Source organism: Elephas maximus, chromosome 19, assembly GCF_024166365.1.
Source record: "Elephas maximus indicus isolate mEleMax1 chromosome 19, mEleMax1 primary haplotype, whole genome shotgun sequence".
NCBI lineage: Eukaryota > Metazoa > Chordata > Mammalia > Proboscidea > Elephantidae > Elephas > Elephas maximus.
In genome coordinates, this window is record NC_064837.1 from 50,418,776 (window position 1) to 50,446,594 (window position 27,819).

Genomic DNA, 27,819 nt, shown 5'->3' on the forward strand with positions numbered 1-27,819 from the left:
AAAAGAGCTTGAAAGTTTACACCCATGTAAGTAGGCTCTTTTCAGCCTTAGAAATTATGGCCACACTCTATATTATTGTAAATTCTGGTTATGAACACATTCCTCACTTATAAGTCAATTATTTAACCAGTAGCCTCAATTGTTGTTGTTCCTAGGTGCTGCTGAGTCGATTCTGACACATGGCGACTGCTTGTGTGCCAACTAAAACTGCTCCATAGGGTTTTCAAGGCTGTGACCTATCAGAAGCAGATCAATAGGCCTGTCTCCTGAGGTGCCTCTGGGTGGGTGTGAACCACCAACCTTTCTGTTAGTAGTCCAGCGCTTAATCATTTGCACCACCCAGGGACTCCTTTTGGACTACAAAAGAACAAGGCAGTATAGTATAGTAGTTAGTGGCCAGCTCTGGGATTAGGGAGCCTTCATCTCAAATACCAGCGATGCTAATTTTTTAGCAGCTATGTGAGCTTGACAAGTTATTTAAACTTTCTAAGCTTTGTTTTTCTTGTTTGTGTAATGGGGATGATAAGAATCCCTACCTCATAGGCTTGGTCTGAGTATTTATCAAGGCACTGTATGTGTATAAAAGTCTTTAGCACAGCACCTGGCACCAAATAAAGACTTACAAACCTTGGCTATTAATAAGAAATAAAATTTTCTGAGCAGCTAAGATACATATCACCAATTCTGTGTGACATTAACACTTTTGCTCAGAGAAAACCCATTAGGCGCACACTCAGAGTCTATATACCCTTATATCGTCAGAACTGATTTATTGTGTTTTAGATGTCATTAGACAATTTTGACAAGGAGAGTCATCTGGTTTCCCACCATCTAGCACAACAGGAGTCCCTAGAATCTGAAAGTTAGGCTACAGCCAGGACAACTGGCAGTAACAAGCGGGACAACTGATGGAATAGAAGGAATAAAAAATAAAAAACAGATACATGAGTTCCGTTTTAGGAGTCCGAGGGTATTTAGAAAGGAGACAAGCAGCCTCACATTCCTCAAGAGTCCCTGAAGACCTTACTTTATTATAGACTAGGACAGTCATTTATGTTGACAGTAAAGTGTATCTCAGTCTGCCAGAGAAGGTCAATGTATTCTCACTACTTTAAAAGGCAGAGAAGCAAGTTATCTGTTAATAGGCAAGCATTCGCTATCAAAAAGGTTAAAATCAACATTTTAGCACTTGAGGACAGGGAGTTTCAGTTGTGTGGACATCCCTTTAGGTAAAACAAGTTAGCTTCCCACACAGCTGGATAAGAGAGGCTTCGCTATGTTTACGTCGCTGTGTTTACCGGTAGTTTATAAACTAACCAAAACTTGTTGCTGTCAAGTCAGTTCTGACTCATGGTGACCCCACGTGTTACAGAGTAGAACCGCTCCATAGAGTTTTCTTGGCTGTAATCTTTACAGAAACAGATGGCCAGGCCTTTTCTTCCACAGAACATCTGGGTGGGCTCGAACCACCAACCTTCAGGTTAATAAACCAGAAAAAACCAAACCCGTTGCCCTCGAGTAGATTCCGACTCATAAGTTAGGTTAGTAGCCAAGAGCAAATTGTTTGCACCACCTCAAACCAAAACAAACAAATAAACAAACAAAGAGTTGATTCCTATTTGACCCTACAGGACAGAGTGGAGTTGCCCTACAGGGTTTACAAGGCTGTAAATCTTTACAGAAGCAGACTGCCACATCTGTCTCCCACAGAGCGGCTGGTGGGTTCAAACCAACCCACCGCTGACCTTTCGGTTAACAGCCAAGCACTTTAATCACTGTGCCACCAGGGCTCCTTTTGTGCTACCCAGGGACCTATGAATTAACCACCCCTCTCCCAAAGACAGTGGCTCCTTTACTTTGGTACAAAGAATCAGGGTCAACTTGCCTGTGATACTTTAATGAATGAAACGTGTTACTTTGTGATATGCCCCTTTCCAGTCGTATTTTCCGAAAAACAACAGAAAAAGCCAACCACAAATAAGACTTCCCACTTATCCTCTTCTTGATGACGGAGTACATGGGGAATTTCTCCCCTCCCCATGCTTGAGATTCCTTGATGGTAAAATGAAGGTGGCCGGACTAGATGGTCTTCAAGGTCCGCTCCAGCCAGGATGTTCTAGGATAGAGTTACCTGACCCAACTGACAGGTACCCAGTGAGTGTCCTTGTTCAGCTTCTCCAAAATCACTTTGAGCTGGCTGTATGCACCCTGGAGATCCTCCTTCACCAGCACGGTGTCCACCAGGTGCCCGTAATGCTGGTCTATGAAGGCGGCAGAGGCGACCATCTCCTGCTGCTCCTCGTCCTGCAAGGACAGGGGCAGTTAGCCAGCAACTGGACTGTTCTCCCCCAAAGTCAGAAGCCTACATTACAAAGGCTATGGGATCATGGTCTTAGGCACCGTCCTGACCTTGAATTTGTAAGTGATAAGTGGATGATTATGCCCTGTTAATAACAAATTGTGTATACATGAGCAGAGTGTACCTACAACATCAAATCAAAATTCTAAGAAAGCTAATGGGCAGTAAATATAATCGTATATCCACACAAATGTTCATAGCAGCATCATTCATAACAGCCAAAAAGTGGAAACAACCCAAAGGTCCATCAATTGATGAATTGATAAAGAAAGCGTAGTATTCTATACACTGGAATATTATTTGGCAATGAAAAGGAATGAAGTACTGATATACACTATAACATGGATGAACCTCGAAAACATTATGCTAAGTGAAAGAAGTCAGACACAAAAGGCCACATATTATACGATTCCATTCATATAAAACGTCCAGAATGGCAAAATTACAGAGACAGTTGCTGAGGGCTGGGGAGGAGTTGGGAGTGACCGCTGATATGGGTATCGGGTTTCATTTGGGGGTGATGAACACGTTCGAAAAGTGATTGTGGTGAGGACTGCATAACTCTGAGTATGCTAAAAACTAATGAATTATACACTTTAAAATTACACACTTTGAGACACGCTTTGAATTGTATCTCAAAAAAGCTGTTAACCTCCCCTTCCCCCCTGCCAAAACCCACATAGTTAAACAGAAAAGAAAATTTAGTCATGAGCCCATAAGCCAGGGAGAACAACCTTTAGCATTTTGGTGTATTTTCTTTGTGTGCGACAAAATTAGAATCATATTTTCAGATTTGTTTTCATTTAATATTTTATTGTATTTCGCTATGTCATCAAATATTCCTCAATAACGTGACTTAACTGGCTGTATAGTATCCCATTCCGTCCTGTGAATATCATGTAATATTGGAATGTGTTGAACTGAGCCCCCACTATTGGACATTTAGGTTGTTTCCCATTTTTTTGTTTGTTGTTATTAACAACAAGGAGCCCTGGTGGCGCAGTGGTTAAGCACTTGGCTGCTAACCAAAAGGTCAGCAGCTTGAACCCACCAGGAAAAAGATGTGGCAATCTGCTTCTGTAAGGATTACAGCCTTGGAAACCCTATGAGGCAGTTCGACTTTGTCCTGTAGTCACTATGAGTCAGAGTCAACTCAATTGCAATGAGTTTTTTTGTTTTGTTTTGTTATTAACAACATTATGTTGAACATGCTCAGTTTCTAAGTGGTTCTAGAACCATTTCGTTCGTTTCTAAGTGTTCTCCCTAGAGTTTCTAAAGGGGAAGACCTCTAATGTTCCTTCTAGCCCCGTCACTCTAAGTAATTTGATCAGTGTGGACTATTATAAAAAGAATTTGTATGAACTAGGATGAATCAAAATCTTTTCTTGGTGGGAGCTTCTTGACCAAGGGTAAGGATCGGAGAGGGTGTCCTTCAGATCGAACAGCTATATTGGCCAGCAAGAAAGTCTGTTCTGAAACTGGATTGCTTCTTCCCCTTCTTCCCCATGACAACTTCCAGCTCATTCCCCTAACTGACCCTTTTGAAAGCTAGGTAAATTGGGGTACTAATCCCATGTCTCTAGGAAAGCTCTGCTAAAACTATTAGGTTTGGGGTGGAGGTCCTGACGTGGACTGGGCTCAACAAGGAGTCTATGCCAGTGAATCAGAAGTGCCCTTAGGAACACGCTGGATTATCCCATCCAGTAGTTTTAGAAACAGTTTAATCTTCTCCTGGTTCAAACTGGTTTATTGTTGTTGGGTGCCGCTGAGTCGATTTCAACTCCTAGAGACCCCACGTGACAGAGGAGAACTGTCCGATAGTGTTTTGTAGGCTCTAATCTTTATGAGAGCAGATCGCCAGGTCTTTCTCTCGTGGAACCACCGGATGGGTTCAAACCACCAACCTTTGGGTTAGCAGCTGATCACTTGACCATTTTGCCACCAAAGCTCCTTTCAAACTGGTTTAACCCATGTTGTCAAGTCGAATCTGACCCACAGTGACCCTATAGGACAGAGTAGACCTGCCCCATTGGGTTACTAAGGCTGTAATCTTTACAAAAGCAGACTGCTACACCTTTCTCCTGTGGAGTGGTGGGGGGTTTGAATCAACAGCCTTTTGGTTAGCAGCTGAATGCTTAACCACTCTGCCACCAGGGCTCCTTTTCAAACTGGTTTATCAGGTGGTTATTTGGAAAACAATGGCAATAACCTTGTTAGATGGTGTTTCAATTAAAAAATACTTGGGTTTGGTTTAGAAGTTCATCAGATCCTAGACAGATGTCAGACTCCTATTGTTGGGGAAGGGACTTATGTGAGAGTAAGCCCAGACAAAGCCACCCCTGCCTGGATTGGGAGTACTTCTGGCTGTCCCTTCCCCGGCCCCAAGCCTTCTGGTCTTGTGACCCTCTTCTCTAAGTGTCACCAACAGACAGAACGGAAAGACCGTCTTGAGCAGAAGTTCCATCCTTCATCCCGCTTCAGCTGCGAGCACCCTCACACAGCTGGGAGCACTACCTGTAACAGCGCCTCTTAGGCCTTCAGAAAAAAAATGATCAACGTTATGCTTACAAGTGGAGCTGCCATGGCCTCAAATGCCGGGGACATAGGAGGCGTCTTCCTTTTTTCCTGAATTGCAGGCTTTACAAATATAACATAGGGTTTGAACTCTGAGGTCCTCAGTTGTTTCAGTGCCTGGGAAAGAAGGCTCAAGAATATTATACACTTTTTATTATACACTTTTTATCTATTATTGGGAAATATACTTTTTAAAGGCTCAATAACCGTGCACCTCAATCGCATGACCTCAGTGGCAAAGGTCCTGATCACATTGGTCACACAACAAAGGACTTCAACTGTGCAGAGCAACTGCTCATTTCCTCCACTTTGACACTGGACTCAGCTGATCCCCCACACTGAGAGCAGAGGGTTCTTCAGGCTCTAATTAACCCTCTCAAGCCCTTCTCCACCTGCCCATGCCTGATGCAAGAGACTCAGTGTGTATATGTTTAGGCAGATGTCATTGATTTGTACTGCATTAACACAAAATTTCTGCTATCACTTAGGCCACCTATGATAGTCAAAGAAAAAAAGGTTTGCTAAGCAAATGAAGAGACTACCTAAGAGATCACTTGAAACGAAACTTAAAGACTTCAGAAGATTTCCTGTAAGCAAATCACACTGTTAATCATTCATTGCATTTTCTCTGTTTGAAAACGCTAGTATTGAACTGCAATATGTACTGTCTGCACGTAAAACCAATAAAATCAGTTTCCTTTAAATACAACTGAAATACAGACTTTTAATCTCAACTACCATCTCCTAGTAAGTCCAAATTAGTGAGGGGTTTGTCTTCATAGGCACAATGTGTTTTTGGAATATGTTCCAAGCAAACTTCTGTAAAACGACACCGACAGTTTATATCATAAAATCATAGCTCTGTTTCTACAGCAGGAAAAGAACATCCCTAGGTTGAGTTCAAAGCTTGGAAGTTTTTCTCAAAAACAAGGTTGAAAACGTGGTCAAGCCCCAGCCAAGCTCATGGCATGCTGGGTGGGCAGCACTAGAAATGTTTTTGAAGCACTTTGTGGAGTACGGTTTCCCTGTAAAGAAGGCAGCCTCTCAAACTGCTCTCCTGACTGCCCTCCTCAGTGGTTCCCTAAACCACTGATTCCCCTTGTCATGGTTGGGGACAGGGGTGGCCTGATGCCCAGAGCTTAGCACCAGCTTCTGCCTGGGTTGTTGTTGTTGTTAGCTGCTGTCAAGTCTGCCCCTGACTCACGACCTCATGAACAATGGAACAAACTGCTGCCCAACACTATGCCATCCCCATGATTGGTTGTAGATTGGACCATTGTGATCCATAGGGTTTTCACTGGCTGATTTTTTTCAGAGGTAGATTACCAGGCCTTTCTTCCTAGTCTTAGTCCAGAAGCTTTGCTGAAACCTATTCAGCGTCATAGCAACATACAAGCCTCCACAAACAGAAGGGTGGTGGCTGTGTATGAGGAGCACTGGTTGGGAACTGATCCCGGGTCTCCAGCATAGAAGGCCAGAATTCCACCACTGAAGCACTAATGCTGTCTCTGCCTGGGTATTTACATCTAATTCTATGTCACAATTGGCCACATCTACTGTGTGACTTATTCCATGCAGGGGTTACTCTCCTGGGTCTGTGGGTCCATGAGCTCCCTACAGTTAAATGCAGTATTTGTGTAGATAGGTGCACTTTTCGGGGTATATAGCTTTCATTCAATTCTCAAAGGGAGATCCTGGAAAATTTAACACCCACAGCTCTGGACTAAAAATTCCTGACTTAGGCCAAGGGTTCTGCAAAAGGTACAGTCCCCTGGCTTAGAAATCCTATCAACTGGAAATGCCCAGCTAGCCTAGGAACTCACTTCTGGCTCCACGTCCACCAAACAAACTTTGTTTTTGGCTATGACAGCCTGAATGGCCTCCAGGCTGGTCCCATAGAGATTCTCCTTATATTCGCCATGTTCCAGGAACCTGAAACACCAGCAAAGGGAAAGAAGGCCTTTAGTTCCTGAGCTTTCCTACATTAGCAAAGAAGGTTGAACAGACTTCCCAACAGGGGCTCTCTCCCACTTCCCCCATCCTTTTTGGAAGCCTTCCCAGGAAGTCAAGCGGGACACTGGACAAAAGACACACAGCTACACAGAGAGCCAACGTACTTGTTGTGGTGTAAGTCAGCCTCAAACGCTTGCTTAGAGACAAAGTGATATTCCACTCCCTCCTTCTCATGGCTCTTTCGGGACCTGGTGGTATCTTAAGAAAAAAGAATGAAAGGTGGGCGAAGACCTATTGCTTCACGGTGAGCGGCACAGCAGCAAGCCTGTGCCCTTAGCCCTTTTGGAAATTCGTCGCTGATTTGTCCTGTGTAAATCAACCACTTCCACTCACAGAGTGTTCCTTGTGTGCCAGGCACTGTGTTCTTTCCAGGCATATTGATTCTCACAACTACTCTTTGTTGTAGGCAAAATGAGGCCTCCTCCCATTTCACAGTAGATGAAACTGAGGCGCAGAGAGGTTAAGCACCTCGCCATGCCCAACGTCCCACAGTCAGCTGGTCACAGGGTGGGAGTCTGAATCTAGGTCTCTCCATCTCATGCAAGCATATGCTCTTAACCTCTCTGCTACATTGCCTCATAAATGCCGTAGCTCTTAAAGAATCACTTAAAGGATCCCTAGTTCTAAGCTTTTATATCTTAATTGTTTTTCTTTTTGAGAGCAAAGGGGGCACAGACACAGATGAAATGCCAAGTATACGCTTTTAATTCCTTATTCGAGTCTCATTTTGATAGAAAATGAGGCATGAAGACAGATGACCCTTTATGGACTACATGTGTTTCAGTAAAGCTGGCTCTCAAATAATTTCAAAACACGTAGCATTTTCCCACTGTTTTCCATAATAAAATTGAGGTGTGCTCTCCTGGGGAAAATCAGGTCCTCCACTGAACATGAGCACATCTGAAGCAATACACAGCTTTTTCCAGAGCATTCCAAAACAAAAGATGAGGTTTTGGAGAACAGTGTTTTCTAGCCCTTGGGGGCCACCTAGGGGGATGCTTTTGTATTCTACACACGTGTGGCATTTTAGTCCAACCTCTGGCAAAGCCACTGGGCTCATTTTTCTGACCATGTCATCCCCTTGCTTAGAACTTTTATTTACCCACTAATTAGATTCTAGACACCTTAGCTGAGTATGTAAGACCCTTCGTGATCTCCCCAACCTCCAGCTCGGGTTCACCTCCCACCACACGAACTTCTCCCCAGTCCCCAACACTGCTACTATTGGTTGCACCTTCATCCCTTTACACATGTTGTTCCTGCTGTATAAACAGCCTTTCCTGTCTCCTCTGCCTGGAAAACTCCTATTCATCCTGCAAAACCCAGCATAAAATTTACCACCTCTGGGAAGCCTTCTTTACTCCTCCAGTGCTTAAAAACAAGGGGAAAAGTCATCTGTCTGTGGAGTGATCAGAAGCAAGTAGGCCTGACCATCCAGGTTGTCCTCTGGAGGATGGGCCTGGGGGTTTCTAAAGGACCTCTGAGCAACTTCCGCATGTCCTATTTCGGTCCATCTTATCAGTGTGGAAGGCCGAGGCCCCCTGAAACCTACCTGGTCCATTATAAATGCTACCAGAATGGCCTCCCTCACCCCCACCACTTCAAGCTGCGCTCTAAAGGACAGTCTGACAACCCCTAGACGAGGCTGCGGGCCCAGAGGAAAGCAGTGTGACAAAGCAAAGATTTTACAGGTGCCCTGCCCCAAAGCTCTCTGGAAAAGTTTCTTTACCACCACAGCATCCCCTCTCGATGGCCACTGGGCACCCACACTGCATCCCTCTGAGTCCAAATGGACTGAGAGTGAGTCTTAGAGAAGAAAAGGACAGTCAAGGGCAGGAAGTGCCAGGCAGCAAGTGAGACACCATTATGCAGCCTAGTTAAGAATGTGACTCTGAGACTCCAAGAAAATGACCCCTGGACACCCTTTCAACTTACTACCAAAGACACTCTCAAGGTTCACCCTTCAGCTAAAGATTAGACAGGTCAATAGGGCCAACAATAACACATGAGGAACGTGCTCCATAGTTCAATCATGTATCGAGACTAATGGGCACACCAGTCCAAAAGCAAAGACGAGAAGGCAGGAAGGAGGAAGAGACAGGACAACTGGACCAATGGAAACAATGATACTGGGGTGGGGAAGGGGAGAATGTTGACACATAGATGGGTTGGCCACCAATGTCACAAAACAATCTGTGTATTAACTGTTTAAAGAGAAGCTAATTTGCTCTATAAACTTTCACCTAAAGCACACACACACACAAAAAGAATGTGACTCTGGGGCTGAGCTACCTGGATTCAAATCTTCACTCCACCACTTACTTACTGTGTGACACTGGGAAGGTTACTTAACCTCTCTGAGCCTCAGTGTCTTCTGCAGTACATGATGACAAAAATCTTACTGGGAGGCTGACTGAGTTATTGCACATAAATGTTCTTGACATAGTACCTGGCATTTTTCATCCTCCTCATCACCACATTTGGAACCAGGACTTCCTGCCCACTAAACCTCAGTATCCCTGGCTGCCTCTAGCGGGAGGAAGTCTCGGGAATCAGGAGGGTGTTATCACCAGGACTGTACTCAGCCACCCTGATGAGGCTGGAATCCAGCTAAAAGGGAGTGCCCAAGCAATGTCTCTCACCTAGCTCCCCAGCTTCCCTGAACTGCTCTCTTACCCAAACAAAGGTGCTGAGGCCACAGGAGGTCAGGGTCATTGTGAAGAGGAGGCTAGACCATCCTCACTGCCTGAGAAACCTCCTTCTCAGTGTCAAAGTCTGCCACTTTGCCTGCAATGTGCTCTGGACTCACCTCCCACCCCAGGCAGAAACTGAACAGTTAGTTTTCCAGCTTCTGCCTCAGAGGGTCCTAGTAGACCACATGGTCCCACAATATGCCCACAGTAGGTAGTGTTTGCAGGTCTCTCAGACTCAAAGTAAGGATTAGGATGGATATGGGGAGTTACATGCCCATGAAATACTCACACGCATGTACACATACACACATGCCCATGTGGGCCCTCTTACGTGGAACAGCAACGCCAAAGTGCTGTGGGTTCTCTGCCACCACCTTCTGCTTCAGCTCGTGCAGTCGGGCCCCCAGAGACCCTGGGAAGCAAAGGAGAGGCTGACCAGAGTTCCCACTGAGTTCCCATCCCACTTCTCCAGGAAGACATCGCCCCATTCCTTGGAGGCCCAGGACATCACCTACCAATCAGAACCACCAGGCGTGACCTCTCGCCGGGCTGGTGCTGGTATCTGGCCACCTCCTCGTAGGTTAGTAGCTCCGGAGACTCAGCAACTGCGGGTGTCTTTCCTTCCTGTGAGCTGCCCAGCCTCTCCCTGCGGCCCAGCCGGAAGCTCCTCCGAAGGCCAGCTTGCAGGGAGGGACAGAGGGACACCTGGCCATTTGCCCCAGGATCTCCCAGTAAGGACTTTATCTGGCCAGACCCGGCAGGTGGGACTTAGCCTCACCAGCCTCTCCTAACTGCTTCCCACTACAGGAAGGAGGTTGTTGGGGAAGCACGGTAACATGATGAAAAAGTGACCACCTAGTATCCAAAAACTGGGGTTCAAGGTCACTGTTTTCCTTGGCATGTGACTGACCTTGGGCAAATCTTTTCACTTCTCTGACCCTCAATTCTCTTATCTGTGAAATGGGATACAGATCTACAAAAGCAATATGTGGTCCTAGATCCGACCCTGCAAGGGGAAAATGCCATAAAGGACATTACTGGGACAATGAGGAAATTTTAACATGAACAGTATTCTAGTTAATAGAATGTAGGGATGTTTCATTCCCAGAAGATGCTAATTGCCCTGAGGTTCTGTAAAAGAATGTCCTTGTTCTTAGGACATACATGCTGAGGTATTTAGAGGAAAAGGACACAATGACCACAACTGACTCAGTCCGCAAATTGGTTCAGGGAAAAAAAATATGTGTATGTGTAGAAAGATGGAATGATAAAGTAAATATGGTTGAAAAAAGAAAAGCCAAGCCTGTTGCCATCAGGTCAATTCCAACTCATAGCAACCCTATACGACAGGGTAGAGCTGGCCCATAGGGTTTCCATTTTTATGGAAGCATACTGCACATCTTTCTCCTTCAGAGTGGCTGGTGTGTATGAACCACCAACCTTTCAGTTAACAGCTGAGCGCTTAACAATCAATGAATCTGGGTACAGAACATCAGAGTTCTCCATACAATTCTTAAAACTTTTCAGTAGATTTGAAATTATTTCTCTAAAACCAAAATCAAACCTGTTGCCATCGAGTCGATTCTGACTCACAGCAACCCTGTAGAACAGAGTAGAACTGTCCCATAGAGTTTCCAAGGAGCGCCTGGTGGATTTGAACTGCCGACTTTTTGGTTAGCAGCTGTAGCACTTAACCGCTAAGCCACCAGGGTTTCTGCTTTGTCTCTCAGGCCTTCGAAAAGACTGACCAAAATAACGGAAGTGAAGGCATTTTGGAGACTAGGAAAATCCTCCATCACTGCATAGTTGTGGCGTTAACACTGAAGAAGCTACCATGATTACAATAAAATAAAATTGCTTTGAATTTAGCGGTCCGTGTCCTTTGCCTCCCAATCACCATATATCCCATTTGGGGCCTCGTCCTGCCAGCGTTAACCTCCGCTCCCAGGGGCTAGGTGAAAGCTGGGGTGGGGGCCCCAAGGCCTGGCTGACAGGGCCAGAAGGGAGATATGGGTTCGACAGGCTCAGCTGCTCTTGAAGAGCTCCTGGGCTCGGTTCACTCTGCCAATGTCTCCCCCTGACCCAGGAGCCCGCGGTGGGGCTGTGCATGGGTAAGGTGTATCACGTAAGAGCCCCAATACTTACCCACGTAATGCCCTCTAAGGTATCCCTCACAGTCACAGGTCTCTGGGAATCAAACATAGAGAGAGACCAGTGAGTAGAGCTAGACACACCCTGGCCCAGAAGGGCCGTGCGAGGGCCACCTAGTATGCCGCCCCTGGATGGCCAGGCAGAGCCCTCGGGGATGGTGCCTCAGGAGGGCTCAGGAGGAATCCTGTGTCCTGGCCGCCCCCAGGAGAGCAAGTTCTTCTGTTCTGCTCAGTTCTCCAAACTTAGGCCCCAAATAGCCCTTCCAGGCCCTCTTGGGTTCCTCTGGGCCAGCAGGCTCCTTCAGAGCCCCTTTGAGTTGGGGTGCATATGAATAAAGATGGACATATCACTTCTCCCTGCTCCCCTCCCCCACCTCCTGCCTCCTGCCTTGCCCGGCTACATAGCCAGCACAGCCAGCATCCGGGCAGGCTGGGCCCTGTGTGCCAAGAGGGCAGGAGGGGCTCCCAGGCCTTGCCTCTCATCCCCACTGTCTCCACACGCCTCAAAGAACAGGCAGGTCCAGCTGGCAGAGCAGAGGGGCCAGCCACCCATAAGGGGGGAGGAAAATAAGCCCTCCAGCATTCCATGGGAAAGGGGCCTCACCCATGTGCACAGGGGACAAAGACCAGGCCTACCTTTGTCACAAGGCTGATCATCTGCGGTTTGCACAAGAGACAGATGGAACAGCATTAGTGGAGGGGAACCGGGAGGCCCTATGGCTGAGAGGCAGCCGCAGCCCCATGTGCCTAAGAGGCCCTCCATCTAGCCCCTCCTCCTTTCTCCCCTACAAACCTGAGATCCAAGCTGTGGTGTGTTATTAAATTCCAAGAACTGCTCTAATTAGTCTTCCTGTGTGTCTCATTAGTAGGCCAAAGAAAGCCAGTTCATCCCTGGCATCTTAAGCAGCTTTCTTGAGGCCAATTTACTCAGCTGCCCCTCCAATTTGAGACAAATCTGGAAAGTGGTCATTGGCCATGGCCATGGAGCCAGAGAGTGGCTCACCCTAGGGTGTCTGCAGTGGGACGAGGGCCTGCTGGCTCTCTGTTGGGGTTTAAGGCTCTCCTGGGCAAATGCAGATGCCAGAGGATGGGGTGGGCAGAGCTGGGAGCCATCTCCACACTGGCCACCTGGCGCCTCCTTGGGTCCCTCACTTGAACACTAGCCCTCCTGGTCCAAAAAAAGGTCACACCTTGGAAAAGCTCCCTTTCTCTACAGGGGCTCTGATCACAGGCCCTCTGAAAATGTGGCCCAGCTCCCATCACTTAACCTCATGAACCTCTGTTTTCCATCTGGGAAAAGGGGATGCTCGCCCCTACCTATTTCACAAGGCTATAAAAAAAATGGTTACAATTAAAAGACGAGAACGTTCATGGATGTGTTTTCTAAAAGGTAAAGTGCTACACAGAGTAGAGTTGCCTGATAAAATACAGGCTGCCCAGTTAAACTGGAATTTAGAGAAACCACAAATAATTTTCTAGTATAAGTATGTCCCACATGTGACATGGGATATACTTATACTAAAAAACGATTTGTTGCTTATTTGAAATTCAAATTTAACTGAGCCTCCTGTATTTTTAGTCACTAAATCTGTCAACCCTAACACAGAGGAATGGGATCACTCCTAGCCATCTCCATTGCCTTCCAATAACAGTGGTTCTTAAACTTTTCAGGGTCAGAAAGTCCCCCGAGAATCTAACGAAAGCTGGGACACACAAATATATAGAGTTTTGCATACGATTTTGGGAGAGGTATTAACATGCTGCCCAATATTATTTATGGGCCCCAAATATAGAAGTTCCTGTCCAGGGAACAGCTTCCCCTACCTCACCCCTCTGAAGGCCGGCAGGCTCAGACAGGACTCTGGGTGCCCCTTCAGCCCAGTGCCTACTTCTACCAGACATGCAGCCCCTGCATCCTCACCCTGGCCCCTCCCTAAAGTACCACCCCTGCCAATCTACTCACAGAGGGGCTTCTTGAGGCTCTGGGGGCTCGGCAGGTTGCCTGTGGCTCTTCGGTAGCTCAGTCGCCTGTGGAGACACAAGAGGATGGGCAGGGCCCATGAGCTGGAATACGAGGACCAGTCAGAGGGAGTCTTCTGGAAGATGTGGGGAAACCAAGGCCTGATCTGCAGGTGGGCAAAGCCTGGCACTCTGAGGCCTCCTGACTGGCATTGAGTCCTGTAAAGGGGGATACTTCCATGAGGACAGTTCATTTGTTCACAATGAAGAAGAAACTAAGTCTCTTGCTCTAGGAGAACCTCGTCCAGCCCAAGATGGCCACCCATAGGATTCTAGCCCAGTGACCACCATCCATGGCCGGCCATTACTTTTCTATGGCTGATTGCCCAGGAAGTGAGCCCCTGCTTCACTCTTACCTCCATCACCACCCCCATTGCAGAGGAAGCTGGAAAACAGCAGAATGACTCCCAGAAGAGGCTGAGGGGGTAGAAGTGACCCTAACTTAATGTCCCTCCACACATACAACGGGGATTTCAGCCCTGCCACATTATCCAGAATGGCTGTCAATGGAGAGGCAGCCACCAAGGCCTCATCTTGGAGTCAGACAAAAGTCCCAAGACTCTTGGAGGCGTCTAGATTTCCACATTTAAATGCAGCTAAACAGCCCTCCTCCACACCACTTGGTAAGATTTTGCCAAGACCTGTGAAGCCAAAGATGTAGAAGGGTCTGGGGCTGCCCTGAGGAAACACAACATTTCTCAAACTTCAGCGTCTCAGAATCACCTGGAACACTTGTTGGAGCAAAGATCACAGAGCCAACCTCTGGAGACTCCTATTCAGCAGGCCCGGCGTGGGGCATAGAATTTGCATTTCTTACAGGTTCCCAGGTGATGCTGAGCCTGATGGCCTGGGACCACACAATGAGGACCACTGAGCAATTGAACCCTGAGGTTCTGTCATTACTTCCCCAAGTGATGTGGTTATAAATGCTACACCCTCTGACTCAGATCTACATACACTCTAGAAATCTACCTAAGGAAATCACCTGAAATATGGGAACACTCTACGTGCAAGATAATTATTGCAGCCTTCTAGTAATAGTAGTGAAAAATTGGAGACAGCCTAAAAGGGCAGCCACAGTGAAGTCACTTACATACAACCGTTCCTCAGAGAAGCCTTCCCTGCGTGCCGAAAAAAAAAAACAAAACAAAAAAAACCAAATCTGTTGCCGTCAAGTTAATTCCAACTCATAGCAACCCTATAGGACAGAGTAGAACTGCCCCATAGGGCTTCCAAGGCTGTAATCTTTACAGAAGCAGACTGCCATATCATTCTTCCTCAGAGCAGCTGGTGGGTTCAAGCCACCAACATTTTAGTTAGCAGCTAAGTACTTAACCACCACCCCACCAGGGCTCCCCCTGCATGCCCACATGAGGGTAAACCCTCCTAGTATACACTTGCAGAGAACCATGTCCTCCTCTGTAGCACTCATCATATTTATATAAAGTGACCATTTGAACAACGTTTGGCTTTTCCAATAAACTGTGAGCTCCTCCAGGGCAGAAACCATGGGTTCCCAGGGGCCCGTAAGAGATCAGCTCAATTCATAACAAATATTTGCTGCCTATGAATGAATGATAAATCCCCTGATAAAATATTATATAGCCACTAAAATCACACTATAATATGTAAGAATGTGGGAAAAGCTAAAGCCAAAAAGTTCAAAAAAAAAAAAAAAGCAAGATCACAAATTCTGTAACACTCATATAAAAAGCACAGGAAAGAAATAAAATTATGCTGTTTAGTGACAAGACTGGGTAATTTTCCTAGTTCTCCTTTTCTCTATTCTTATATTTTATTTCCCAACTTTCTCTAAGTATGTATTATGAAATATGTACTCATAATGTAAATCTCCATATGTTTATTTAAATCCCAAACAGCCATCATCCCTAGTTATGGGACAAGAAGAACAAACACAAGCATAATTGGTACTCACCTCAGGGAACAACACAGAGTAGTATGCCCCTTTGGTTGTGATGACAGAGACTTGGGGGTTGGTTATGGATCTACGACAGAACCACCCCCTACAGTACACCCCAGACCCACCTTTCCTGGAACTGCTTGGAGGGGATAAGTCCGGCTCGAAGGTTGGTATCCCCCACTCTCTTGGCCTGCCACCATGTGGGGTCGTCCTGGCTCACCACCTCCAGGACCTGCCTGCGTTGGAAGGGCAGGCCTGCCTCCTGGCAGGGAATGGCCCGGTCCTCCCGAGGGTTATAGTGGAAGAGGGCCCGCATGAACACCTGCAGAGGAAGGGCTCCAGTGAGGCTGCTCCTCTCCATGGGAGCACAGATGTGTTCATGTTCTCATCAAAAGTCAAACAACAAATGCCATTCACAGTTAGAAAGGACAAGTAGCCTCGAGAGCAGAAAGGTAATCGGAAACACAGTACACACATTAATCTTACTGTTCTCAACCATTTGGATATTAGAGCCAGGAAATCCATCAAGAGTCAGAAAATTGAAAGATGGAGCCCATGACTAATATTTCTCTTCCCAACCAGAATACTTCCTTATTTATCTGATCTGCTGTCCTCATAACCACCTCTTAGCAAACACAAAGCAGAAACTAGTCCTGGAAATGAAAAGTAAAAGCAAGCATAATTTGTTACTCAAATGTTATTTTGGATATGCTAATTGCCTGTAATGAAATCAGTGGCACCCTGCTAAATAAGTAATCCAGATGTTAGAGTACACGCAATATCAATAAAACTGTTACCGATTTCTCACACCTTTCATTGGGCAATTGACATCCACATTTTTTATAGAGTGAAACCTGTGAGAGCTGGAACTCAATGGGACTGCCTTGTTTTTCTGGGTCCCACAAGTTTTCCGCTTTTGACAGGGTGCAGTCTTACCATTTTTCTATCATTCTCTATTAATGGAAAATATTTTAGTTTTCCTCTCTGACAGGTTTCTGCCTTACACAGGTTCTGGCTTTTGAAGGTTTTACTGTAGCTCTATTCTGCTTCATCTGTAGTACACAGAGCTAACTCCCAACTCTCCCCTTCACCCTGGAGTCATCCGTCTAGAGCAGATGGTAGAAGGACGTGGCATTTTGTCATACTTCCTTGCTATCTTCTAGAATTCAGTGGCGTGGATTTATTTTATTTCTATTTTCAGAACACTGCCCCAATTACTTCAGTGCAAACAGAAAAAAAAAAAGAAGGCTGGGGGGCTTCCTTAGACAGATCCAAACATATTCCTTTATGTGCCAATGAGAAAAGATTCAGTTAGACAATAGTAAGAAATTCTTGACCACAGATTGTGGGAATTAATTTCCAGTTGTCCACAGTGGTAACTTCCTTGATGATATACCCTTTATTGGATTGGCTGCCTTCCCTTCCCCACTCCTTTACTGGTGTTCCTTGGAGTAACCTCCCAAATAAACTATTTGCATTTGTATCCTTACCTCAGGGTCAGCTTCTAAGGGACCCCGACCAAGCAGGGATTACAACCAAAACCTCCAACAAAGCATTGGAAGCCATTCAGAAGGTAGTCTTAAACCATCTTCCCAGCTCAACCCCCATTACCCTCTCACTGGGGCCCACCACATGGCTCTTTCTCATTGATCCCCAACATGTTCCTCTCCATGGTGCCCTTGAGCCTCTGTGTATGCAGACCCCTCTCCTCTGCCTGAAATCCCCTCCCCTTTTTCACCAGGAACTCCTACTCATCTTCACCTCCCTCAAGCCTTGGTCCTATTCTGTGACCCCTACACTGTGAACACCTTCCAAGGTACCTGTAACTCTTTGTATAGAATCCTTCTGAAGCACTTCTCACACAGCAATAAAAGACTTCCTGGCCTCCCCCTCTGAAGTCAGAACCCTTGAAGCTGTTACTCATCTTTTTCTCCAGGATTTCTGTGCCTGGCACAAAAGGGGGGCTCAAAAACTCAGCAAGTAATTAAACCAATGGCGGTTGCTTAATTGGTCCCGAATCCAGCATACCTGGTAACTCCTCCTCTTCATGGCCCTGATTTTCTATCTGTTAAAATAACCTTGTCTTTTATTAGTAAGCCATGTCAAATCCTATTTAGAAAAAGGCAGGGTACAAACAAATGAATCACTCTGTGGCTTAATTAAAGTTCTCTATTGGGCACACGTCACTAGGACCAAACGTATGATCTCTCCCAGGATGATGGTTTCAGAAGGCTGGGCTAGAGCCCCCCACTGCCTCCAGCCCCCCAGCCAGGGCACCCTGAGCCTGGCCCCTCATACCTTGCTCTCCTTCAAGCGGTCCTCCTCCTGGGTGGCCGGGATAATTTTCAGGGTGATGGATCCCTGGGACTGGGCCTGAACAGGAAGAAAGTAGGGGCTTCTCACCTTCTTGGTCTGACCTTCCCTGAATTGAAGTCTAACTTCCCAGGTCTACAAACTCAAGTTCAGAAAGACAGTCAGAAGTGCTGCCTGCCCTGTGGCCCAGTCTTCAACAAGGGGCCTGGGCTGAATTACCTGAAGCAAAACTCAGAAGCCCTGAAACCATGACTGTATTTTCACGGAACAAAAGGACAGAAGATTTTAAATGAGAACTCAAGGATAATACATGCATTAAATTCCAGCTCTCCATCCCTCCTGACTGCCAGTGCCTCAAGGGGCTCCCCTTCTTCTTTCCTCAGTGGTCATTTGAACAAACTGCTTCCGCTTCATTTTCCTCTTTCCTGCCTGATTTGGGGCTGATCCCTGATTGGTACTTCCCTCTTTCCTTCCATCTTCCCCAGTGGGCTCTCCTCTCTCAGGTTACCCTGACCTCTCCGAGGCTCCCCTCTCCTCCAACCAACAGAGACTGCACCCTTCACTGGGGAGCCCATGGATGCTCCCAGACCACAAAAGCCCTGCATCCACCACACAGAGAGCCCAGGCCACTCGCTCTGGAGCACAGGAAGGGTGGTGTACAGAACCAGACAGAGAAGTGAGGGCAAAAAACTGGTTTATCTGTCTGCAATCCAGGTCTCCTGCAGGGGGCATCTTCGAGAGGGGGCCTCCTCTCTCCAGATCTCATCCTGTTTCTCCCCTAAAAACCATCAGAATTTAGCAAAGAGTGTTATGTCGGGGCAGGATGCCCAAGCATAGAGAGGACAAAACTATGGTTGGGGCTTTTAAAAATTTCAGATTTCACTTCAACTCCCCAAAATGGACTGTATAGGTTGCTTTCGTCCCAACATTTAATATCCTACAATCCCCTTACAGCTGTGAAGTGCTTTACCCTTTTCCAGACACTCACAACCTAACGAAAACCCCATATGGGCTGACAAACCCTGTCCCTACTTTATGGAAAAGGAAACTGAAGCTCAGAATGATCCGATGACTTGTCCAAGGTTGTACAACTAAATTTTTGGGGTAGAAGCAGGTTTCGAACTCAGGACCAGCTGACTTCAAAATCCTTGCTCCCTTGGCCCCTTTGGAAGAGGCCATGTTGAGAGGGTCCTGGAGAAGCAGCCCCAGGAAAGGGAGCCAGGGTGGATGGGTGTGGTAAGAGGCGGTCTGAGAAAGAGGAAGGTGGGCTGGACCCTCCACTCCTGTCCCCACTAGGCACACCGAGACCACTTCGCCAGTCACCTCCTCATAAAAACAGGGAGGTGGAGCCAGAAGCTGCCTGGCCCCAGGAAATGCCCTGGCTTAGGTCTCCAGGGAACGCCACCAGGCAGCGCACAAGCACAGACCAGAATCTGGCTGATCTCATCAGGCCTCTTGTGCAGGACTGCGATCCCATTCACTTCTCGGAGCTCGTCTCCAACGTGCACCAGGCCTAGGAGAAGACACAGCAGGGCATCAGCACAGGAAGGGGCCCAGCTCTGGCGCTCAAAGCTGGGGACCACCTAACACGCTAAAGGCAGCCTTGAAGTCCAAAGATGGTGAGTGGTACTCGGCTGAACTGAGCCCCTTTAGAGTGCTGAGTGCCTCTTCCACATCATCACAGCTAACAACAAGCCGGTGAAAAGCCCCAATTTACAAGTTGTCATCTGAGCCCCAGAAAGATTAAATAGCTTGCCCACGGCCAGGCTGCTGAGAAATAATGGAACTGCTGTTCAAGCAGTTTTTTTGTTTGTTTGTTTTTAAGAAATACAGATTTTTTGTGTGCTTTGTGTTCAGAGGTCAGGTTGGGGTGGGGATGAGGATGTTGCTGTTGTTAGGAGCAGTCATAGTCAGTTTCAACTCATAGCGACCCCATGAGACAGAGTGCAACTGCCCCATAGGGTTTTCTAGGCTAATCTTCAAGGGAGTACATGTCCAGGTCTTTCTCCCGCAGAGCCACTGCGTGGGTTCACACTGCCAGCCTTTCAGTTAGCAACTGGGGGCTTAACCGTTGCTCCACCCCAGCTCCTTCAAGCTCAGTTCTTTTGATGTGGACAGCCTGTGTTCTTTCTGTTATACCCTCTGCCTCTTGAAAAACATCATTAACTCTTCATCTTCCTGAGTTTACAGGAAACTCCAAGAATGTCCTTCCCAAGTCTTAGTGAGAAAACTTCAAGGTGAGAGCGAAGAGCATTAAACACACCCATCTATTCACTTCTGGTTTAATGGCAAGTGTCTCTGCATATTAGGGCCTTATTTGCTACTCGGAGTGGTCCCTGGGCCAGCAGCATCAGCAACAGGTGGGAGCTGGTTAGACATACAGAATTTTGGGCCCACCCCTGATCTACCAAATCTAATGGCCAGGAGGTTTGCCTCCCAGCTTAGTAGTTCTTCCACACACCAGTGGTTCTCAACCTGCTTTCCACCCAAAGCCAGATGAACACTCTTCCTCCAGTAATAGTGGCTTGCTGGCTACAGCAACTGGGGTAGGGGGGGAACTGCAGCTCCACTGTCCCCCAGTTAAGATTTACCCGCCAACCCCACATACTATGCTTAATTCTCACAGTCCTCAACCTAAACCAACACATGAGCTCCTTCCCGATCACCCCCGAAGTACTCCATGCATGCGATTATTTTTAAACAATTAAAATTTCTACTGGGTTTGGGAAGGAGATGAGAAAGCAAAGCATATCCCAAACAGGTAACCAGATAGAAGAGGGGTGGGAGACTTGTGGCTGAAGGGTGGAGGGCTCTGGGACCATGGCTGCTACCTCAGCCAGGCTTGCGTTGCCACCACTCACCGCTCCGGTCTGCTGCACCGCCTCGCATGATCCTGGCCACGACAACGGCCCCTGAGTGCTCATCCCGTCTGATGGTAGCACCCTGCATCAGACACAGAGCATACAGGTCCTAAGAAGTAGCCCCAGACCTCAGATCCAGACTCACGGAGCCCGACAGAACCTCCCGTCCCTCCTTCTGCCGCCCTAGAGGGCAGAGCAGTAAGGAACTTACCCAGCTGAGGATGTGCCACAATAAAACTAACATCTCACATTAGCAAGTTGTTGTTAGCTGCCTTTGAGTCTGGTCCCAACTCATGGCAACCCTATGCACAATGGGATCAGACCATTGTTATCCACAGGGTTTTCACTGGCAGGTTTCTGGGGAAGTAGATCGCCAGGCCTTTCTTCCTAGTTCATCTTAGTCTAGAAGCTCCGCTGAAACCTGTTCAACATCAGAGCAACACACAAGCCTCCAGTGACAGATGGGTGGCGGCTGCACTTGGGGTGCCTTGGCCAGGATTCAAACCCAGGTCTCCTGCGTGAAAGGCGAGAATTCTACCACTGCACCGCCACTGCCCCCTGCGTGAATATAGCACAGCACTTTACAGTTTGCAAAGCACAATGCAATCTCACTTTAGAGATGAGGGACTGGGGCTCAAAGAAGCTGAGCATCCTCCTCAAGGTCATACAGCTGGTGAGGAGCAAAGCTTTTTGTGACTCTGAATCCAGTGTTTTCTCTTTCATATCACAGCCCCCTGCCACTCGCATGGACATTTAATGAGGATAGTACAGGCCAGGAAACTCTCAACCTTCCTCTATAACAAACTGCAGGGTTCTGGGGCCCTTTGGTGTTGCTGAGGGGAACCAATTATGCTCCAGCCAGAGCTCAGGGACTAGGACGTCACTCCTTGTTTAAAAGCTTGTCACTGTCTTCAGGGGCGAGTTAAGCAACTGGCTGTGGACAATCAGGCCCTTTATGATCTGACTTCACCAAGCTCTCTGGCCTCACCTTGGTCATTCCTAACCTCAAATGTGGCATCCTAGTCACAGCAGGCAGCTCAGTGTTCCCTGAATACATGCTGCTGTCGACCTTCCCCTGGTTTTGCACATGCAATTCTTACTGCTTGTAATGCCCTTCCCCTCGTTTTTCCTTCTGGCGAACTCCTTTTGCTTTTTCAGGAATTCAGACCAGGCATCACCTCTTCCAAGAAGTGTTCCCTACACCCCACCCCATCCCTAGTCACTCCCTCCTCAGACTAGATCCTGATAACTTTCTGCCTCCCTGGTAAGCCCGCAAGCTCCTAGAGGGCAAGGACTAAGTCTCATTCATCTCTGAAGTGCCAGAGCCCAACACTGTGCCTGGCACACTGGAAGGCTCACAATACATTTGCTGAGTTGACTACTGTCCCATTTTGCAGATGAGGAAATGGAAGCAAGGGAGAAATCCTCATCTGTTTGCAGAAGCAGCTCTTCTGAGGTCATTTGGTGCAAGTGAAAATAGAGAAAACCAGATGCAGTATTCTCTTGGTCAAGCACCCATTTCTCTCTCTGGATTTCTACCATTTCTCTCCATCTCATAAACAACTTTTCCTTTGCTCCATAAATCAGCACCGAACGGGGACCAAAATGGTAGCAATCTGTGAGCTAAGGTGAAGAATGCCTGGTGCCCTGAGCTTCCTCAGTATTGTATTCAAGGAAAGCTGTAGAGTCCCTCCTGACTCGCAGTGACCCCACGTGTGTCAGAGTAGAACTGTGTTCCACGGGGTTTTCAAGCGCTGATTTGTTAAAAGTAGGTCACCAAGACTTTCTTCCTAAGCCCCTCTGGGTGTACTCAAACCTCCAACCTTTCAGTTAGCAGCCACGCATTAACTGTTAACCATTTGTACCACCCAGGGACTCCAGTATTCGGAGAGGTTTTCTGTGCTGTTGAGTCAATTCCAACTCATAGTGACCCTATAGGATGGAGTAGAAATGCCCCATAGGGTTTTGTAGGCTGTAATCTTTATGGGAGCAGATCACCAGGTCTTTTCTCCCATGGAGCCACTGGTGAGTTTGAACCATCCACCTTTGGGTGAGCAGCCAAGTGCTTAACCATCGCACCACACGGCTCCTTAACACAGACAGGAGGGGGAGATAAATATTTTAGGCTTTGCAGACCTAATTGTCTGTCACAATTACTTGACTCTGCCATTGTAGTATAAAGGCAGCCATAGACAATACGTAAATAAATGGGTGTGACCATGCTCCAGTAAAACTTTATTCATGAAAACAGGTGGTGGGCTAGATTTGCCAATCTTCAGCTCAGAGCATGACAGTCAGGGCTGCCCTGTACCGCCCTGTACCACCGTGCAGGCTATTTACCTCACAAAGGAGCTTGACCATGGAGTGAGGGGGCTGTATTCCACAAAGAAAGGGGTGCCCTGCCCACAAAGTTGCCAGAAGAACTAGCACTAGCGGAAGCCCTGACAAAGCTGCCATCGCTCACTCCCAAGCCTTCAGGAGGATTCCTTCCCATTTGTACTGGCCAAGGTGGGATGTAGTGGGAGGGAGAGGGTCAGAATGGGGAAGAGAGGTGGCCACCACATACCAGGGGTTCCTTGTTCTTCACCAGGCGGACAATCTTCACTGATTCCTCTTCAAAATCCTCGTCAATATTATCAGGCAAAGGAGGGAGGACAGGGTCGAAATTCTTCTGGGCAACCGTGTCATGTACCATTAGCATGGCCTGTCAGGAAAGTCAGAGAAATGGGGGGCTGGCCCTATAGCTCACCAGGGGTCAGACGGCCTTGCCTGGGCAGGGTTTGGTGGTCTCAGATCTCATGCCAAAGAGACCACCACCCCAGACACTGGCCCTGAGGGGCCCTCACTAGGAGTCTCTCAGTCTACGGCCTAGCACACCCTGCTGCCCCCCTCCCAGGAGCCACAAGAGGCGGGGGCCGGCAGAGACTGCAGCGTGACTACCCTGAGGTGGGGGGTGGACAGCAGCTGGAGCAGTTCCCTCTCGTCACCGTGCACAGAGGCGGCCTGCAGCTCCTCCATCACCTAGAGCAGATGAGAGAATGCCAGACAGCCGGGGGGGCCTCCCTGCCCCGAGCCTGCTGGGAGCTCTGTGTGAAAACCCCTGCTCCCTAGGCTTTAGAGCCAGGGGCCCTCCCAGGGACTGATGCAGCACCAGGGTACATCCGACCCTCAACCACCCCAGGACTGATGATCCCAGGGGAACCATGCCAGGGAAAGGATACCTGAGCAGCTCTGCAGGGGAAATCCTAACAGAAGCTAAACTTGTTAAGCCCTAACTGTGTGTTGTTTGCCTTATACGGCCCTTCTCATTTAATCCTCACAACAAAACCAAAACAAAACTTGTTGCCATAGAGTCGATTCCGACTCACAGCGACCCCATGTGTGCAGAGTAGAACTGCTCCATAGGGTTTTCAAGGCTGTGACCTCTCAAAAGCAGATCGCCAGGCCTTACCTCCAAGGCTTCTCTGGGTGGGTTCGAACTACCAACTTTTCAGCTAGTAGTCAAGTGTTTAACCATCTGCATCACCCAGGGACAGGGAAATCCTAAGAGGATCTAAATGTATTAAGCCCTGACTGTGTGCTTTTTGCTTTATATGGACCTTCTCATTTAATCCTCACAACAAACCTAGATTAAACAGGTACTATTATTTTGCCATTTTACAGACGAGAGTCCTGAGGCTCAGGGAGATTAAATATTTTGCCCAAGGTCGCACAGCTCGTAAGTGGCACAGGCAGGATTTGAACTTGGGATTCTCTGGCTCTATCACCTGTGTCCTTCATCGTTGTGCTATTTTATGGATGAGGAAATTGAGGCTCAGAGAGTGACTGGTCTGAGATCACAGAGCTAGTAGCAAAGGCGGCACTGAGCCCAGGAACCAGGTATCTAACATGCTCCTAATCACTATGCCATGGTGGAGAGAGGCTTGGGGGCCTGCACCCACAGGCTGCACCCATCCCACACCAGGCCATCTCCTGGGTTAGGTGCATTTATTCAAGGGCTGGAATGGCTTTGATAATCAACTGGCCCAACTTTTCCCAAAGCACACAGCCCAGAGCACTAGGTCCATAAGAAACTAACAGATACTCCTTTAAAAGCAAAGACGCATGAGCCTGTAAGCCGGGGCGCACCGCAGGGTCCTTTGCTTCAGAACTTCACAGTGGGCTCAGAAGGTGCAGGCAAGACATGCTTCTTTGCCCTATTCATAGCTCCCATCCTCAGAACAGTTTGGGAACTGCTGATCCTATCCAAACACTCTAGGTGTACAGCTGAGGAAACAGACTTTCTCAGGAACACAGTAAGGGGTCATCCCATGTCATCATGTCTCAGGGCTCAGTCCAAGGCTCAGAGTTCCTTCTGCCTGTCAGGGAACCCAGGAAGGAAGACGAGGAGGAGGAAGGGAGACATCTCTTGGGGGTCCCAGTTCCTGATGTGCTTTGGCTAAGCAATGGCAGAAAGACAAGATAAGGGGACCCTACAGGGCAGGGAGTGAGGTGACACCATAAGGAAAAACCTCAGGCTTACATCCTCAGCGAGCGCCATGGCGCTGTGCAGGACTGGGGTGGGGCTTTGCCTCTCATAATAGCGGAGCTTCTCGTGAATCTGCAAAGACAGTGGGTTTCAGGCTGGGGACACCCAAGCCAGCTGTCCCAGGTTTATCCCGGACACCACACACCCCACCCACAGCTGCAGAGACATCTGGGCCTGCAGATTGGGTCACCAACTGTGTGGCATAAGAGAAAGCCCTGCCTGGCTGGGCTACGGAAGACCTTTCTGGGGGCAGAGAAATGGCTAGGATGACCTCTGTGGACCACAGGCAGCTAGGAAACCAACTGAACTCATCATTAAGTCAATTCCGACTCCTAGTGGTCCCCCATGTTTCAGAGCAGAACTGCATTCCATAGGGTTTTCAAGGGCTGTAATATTACGGAAAGGAGCCCTGGTGGCCCAATGGTTAAGTGCTTGGTTGTTAACCAAAAAGTTGGCGGTTTGAACCCATCAGCCACTCCACAAGAGAAACATGTGGCAGTTGGCTTCCTTAAAAGGTTTACAGCCTTGGAAACCCTATGGGGCAGTTCTACTCTGCCCTATAGGGTCGCTATGAGTCGCAATTAGACTTGACAACAATGGTTTGGTTTTTAGTTTTTAATCTTATAGAAGTAGATTGTCAGGACTTTCTTCCACAGCACTGCTAGGTAGATTTGAACTCCAACCTTTCAGTTAGTAGCCTAGAGCAAACCATTTGCACCACCCTGGGATCTCTAGAAATCCTAACCAGATACAATGGGACTTTACCTTCATTAAGTAACTGAGGCTTTTCTCGCTGAACACATCCCTCAGGAAGCCCATCTCCTCCTTGTGGTTGGAGTCAGGCCTGAGCTGAGAGGTCAGCAGAGCCAGGGTTTCATGCAAACCTGAGGAAAGTGTAAGAAAAAAAAATAATAATCAATGCAACGGACACTCCCTGCCCCTCAGGATCCCAGTAGACCCTCAAGCAACACTTGAGCCTGCCGTGGGCACAGTCTCTCCCCAGGCTCTCATTCCCAGGGCTTAGAGGCAAGGCAGCTTCTGACCACCAGCATCAGCTGCAGCCTGCTTTCTCCCCAGCCCTGGCTGCCGGGTAAGCACCAGCCCGGGTGGGGGGCACTCACCCGAGTCTTCTGACAGCACCGGCATGCCTGAGCCCAGGCTCTTCCCGTGGAGTCTGGAAGAAACGGGGGAGGGAGGTGCTGAAGCTCCACCAAGCAGATTCACTCAACCCTTACTACACATCTGTCCATGACCATTTTGGGGTCCGAGGGGATGGGGACAAATAATTCTGCTCACTTTTGGAGGGGGAAGAAAGAAAGAAAGAAAACTAAGATTTGTGCCCAGTGTGCCAAGCATTGTGCTGAGTGATTTCATGAGTTTTCTTAATCCACACAAAGCCCTGAGGAATGGATAATAATATTCCCATTTTATCGATGAAGAAACAGAGGCTTGGAGGGGCTGGGTAACTTGCTCTAGGCCGGTCAGAATCCACATTCTGGTCGGCCCTTCCAGGCGGCCCTCAGAGGTACCAAGTGGGCCTGCCTGAGGTGTTCTCCTCCACAGCATCCCCACCACCCCGTGACCTTGTAAGAGGCCTCACTCAAGCCTCCTGTCCCGCCACACCTTCAGTAAGTACCGGGCTGGGCCTACAAGCACCCTCCACCATCCCCAAGCCTGGCCCAAAGTGAGCCTTGGGAATGGAGCGCAAAGAGGAGGTGAAGTAATGAGAGTCGGTTTCTACTATACAGGAGGGGGATCCCTATTCAGGAGCGTTCCCCGCCCCCCAAGATGCTCTGCAGCACGTGGTCCTCAAAAAGTCCTCCTTCGGAAGGGTACAGGAGAGTAATGATTCATTCATTCCGCAGACATGGAGCCAGCCCCACTGCGCTGAGCACTGGTGACACTAAGATGCGTAAGAATGGTACCCGGGCCCTCCAACCCTCCCCCACCACGCCGGGCTCACCCTCTGGCTTCTTCTAGCGGCCCCTCACCTCCCCCAGGCAGCCAGGCACCGACTCCAGCTCGTCTCTGCAGGGACCTGTGGGACGAACAAGGAGCGCGGCTGGCCGAAGGAGAGGCGAGCCCAGGGGCCGCTCGGGGGCGGCCTGGGGGGAGGCTCAGCAGCGGGAAGGGAGCAGGGCGCCCGGGAGGGGGCGGGGAGGGAGGCCGGGGACCCAGGGCCAGGCTGAGCGTCCCCTCGGCGGTGGCTCTGGGGGCCGCGAGGCTGCGCTGGTGCCGGAGGGGAGGGTCTCGGCCCGGCCTCCCCGCTCTCCAGGGCCCTCCTGCCGCGGCTCCTGGTCCCTTGTCGCTCCCCGCGCGGGCTCCTACCTCGTCGCGCCGGGATCTCCGCCCGGAGACCGGGAGCGCGCGGGTGCCCAGAGCCTTGGT

At 48.4% G+C, this 27,819-nt stretch overlaps 1 protein-coding gene across 3 annotated transcripts; it reads right to left on the minus strand.

Annotated features, from left to right (window-relative positions):
- Positions 1-762: 762 nt before the first annotated feature.
- MPP3 (MAGUK p55 scaffold protein 3) lies at positions 763-27,819 on the minus strand. 3 transcript variants are annotated; one of them, XM_049860880.1, is made up of 20 exons: positions 27,760-27,819; positions 27,423-27,469; positions 26,553-26,605; positions 26,197-26,315; positions 25,426-25,503; positions 23,844-23,924; positions 23,470-23,607; positions 20,904-20,985; positions 19,470-19,555; positions 18,028-18,102; positions 15,855-16,051; positions 13,753-13,817; positions 12,426-12,446; positions 11,785-11,826; positions 10,155-10,319; positions 9,971-10,051; positions 7,051-7,144; positions 6,757-6,865; positions 4,928-5,050; positions 763-2,304 (listed from the first exon to the last, which is right to left on the minus strand). In XM_049860880.1, exons 3-20 carry the CDS (start codon positions 26,575-26,577, stop codon positions 2,128-2,130), a joined length of 1,758 nt encoding a protein of 585 aa, XP_049716837.1. In that variant the 5' UTR covers positions 26,578-26,605; positions 27,423-27,469; positions 27,760-27,819; the 3' UTR covers positions 763-2,127. The 3 variants fall into 3 exon arrangements, with proteins under 3 accessions (XP_049716837.1, XP_049716836.1, XP_049716838.1); XM_049860879.1 differs by having other exon boundaries at positions 27,395-27,469; XM_049860881.1 differs by lacking the exon at positions 25,426-25,503 and having other exon boundaries at positions 27,395-27,469.

Coding starts and splice junctions, on each gene's coding strand:
- MPP3 (XM_049860880.1), bottom strand. CDS start 26,577: ATGCCGGTGCTGTCAGAAGACTCGG. Junction 26,316..26,552: donor GGTGCTGTCAGAAGACTCGG/GTGAGTGCCCCC, acceptor CACTTTCCTCAG/GTTTGCATGAAACCCTGGCT. Junction 19,556..20,903: donor CGGTGCAGCAGACCGGAGCG/GTGAGTGGTGGC, acceptor GTCTTCTCCTAG/GCCTGGTGCACGTTGGAGAC.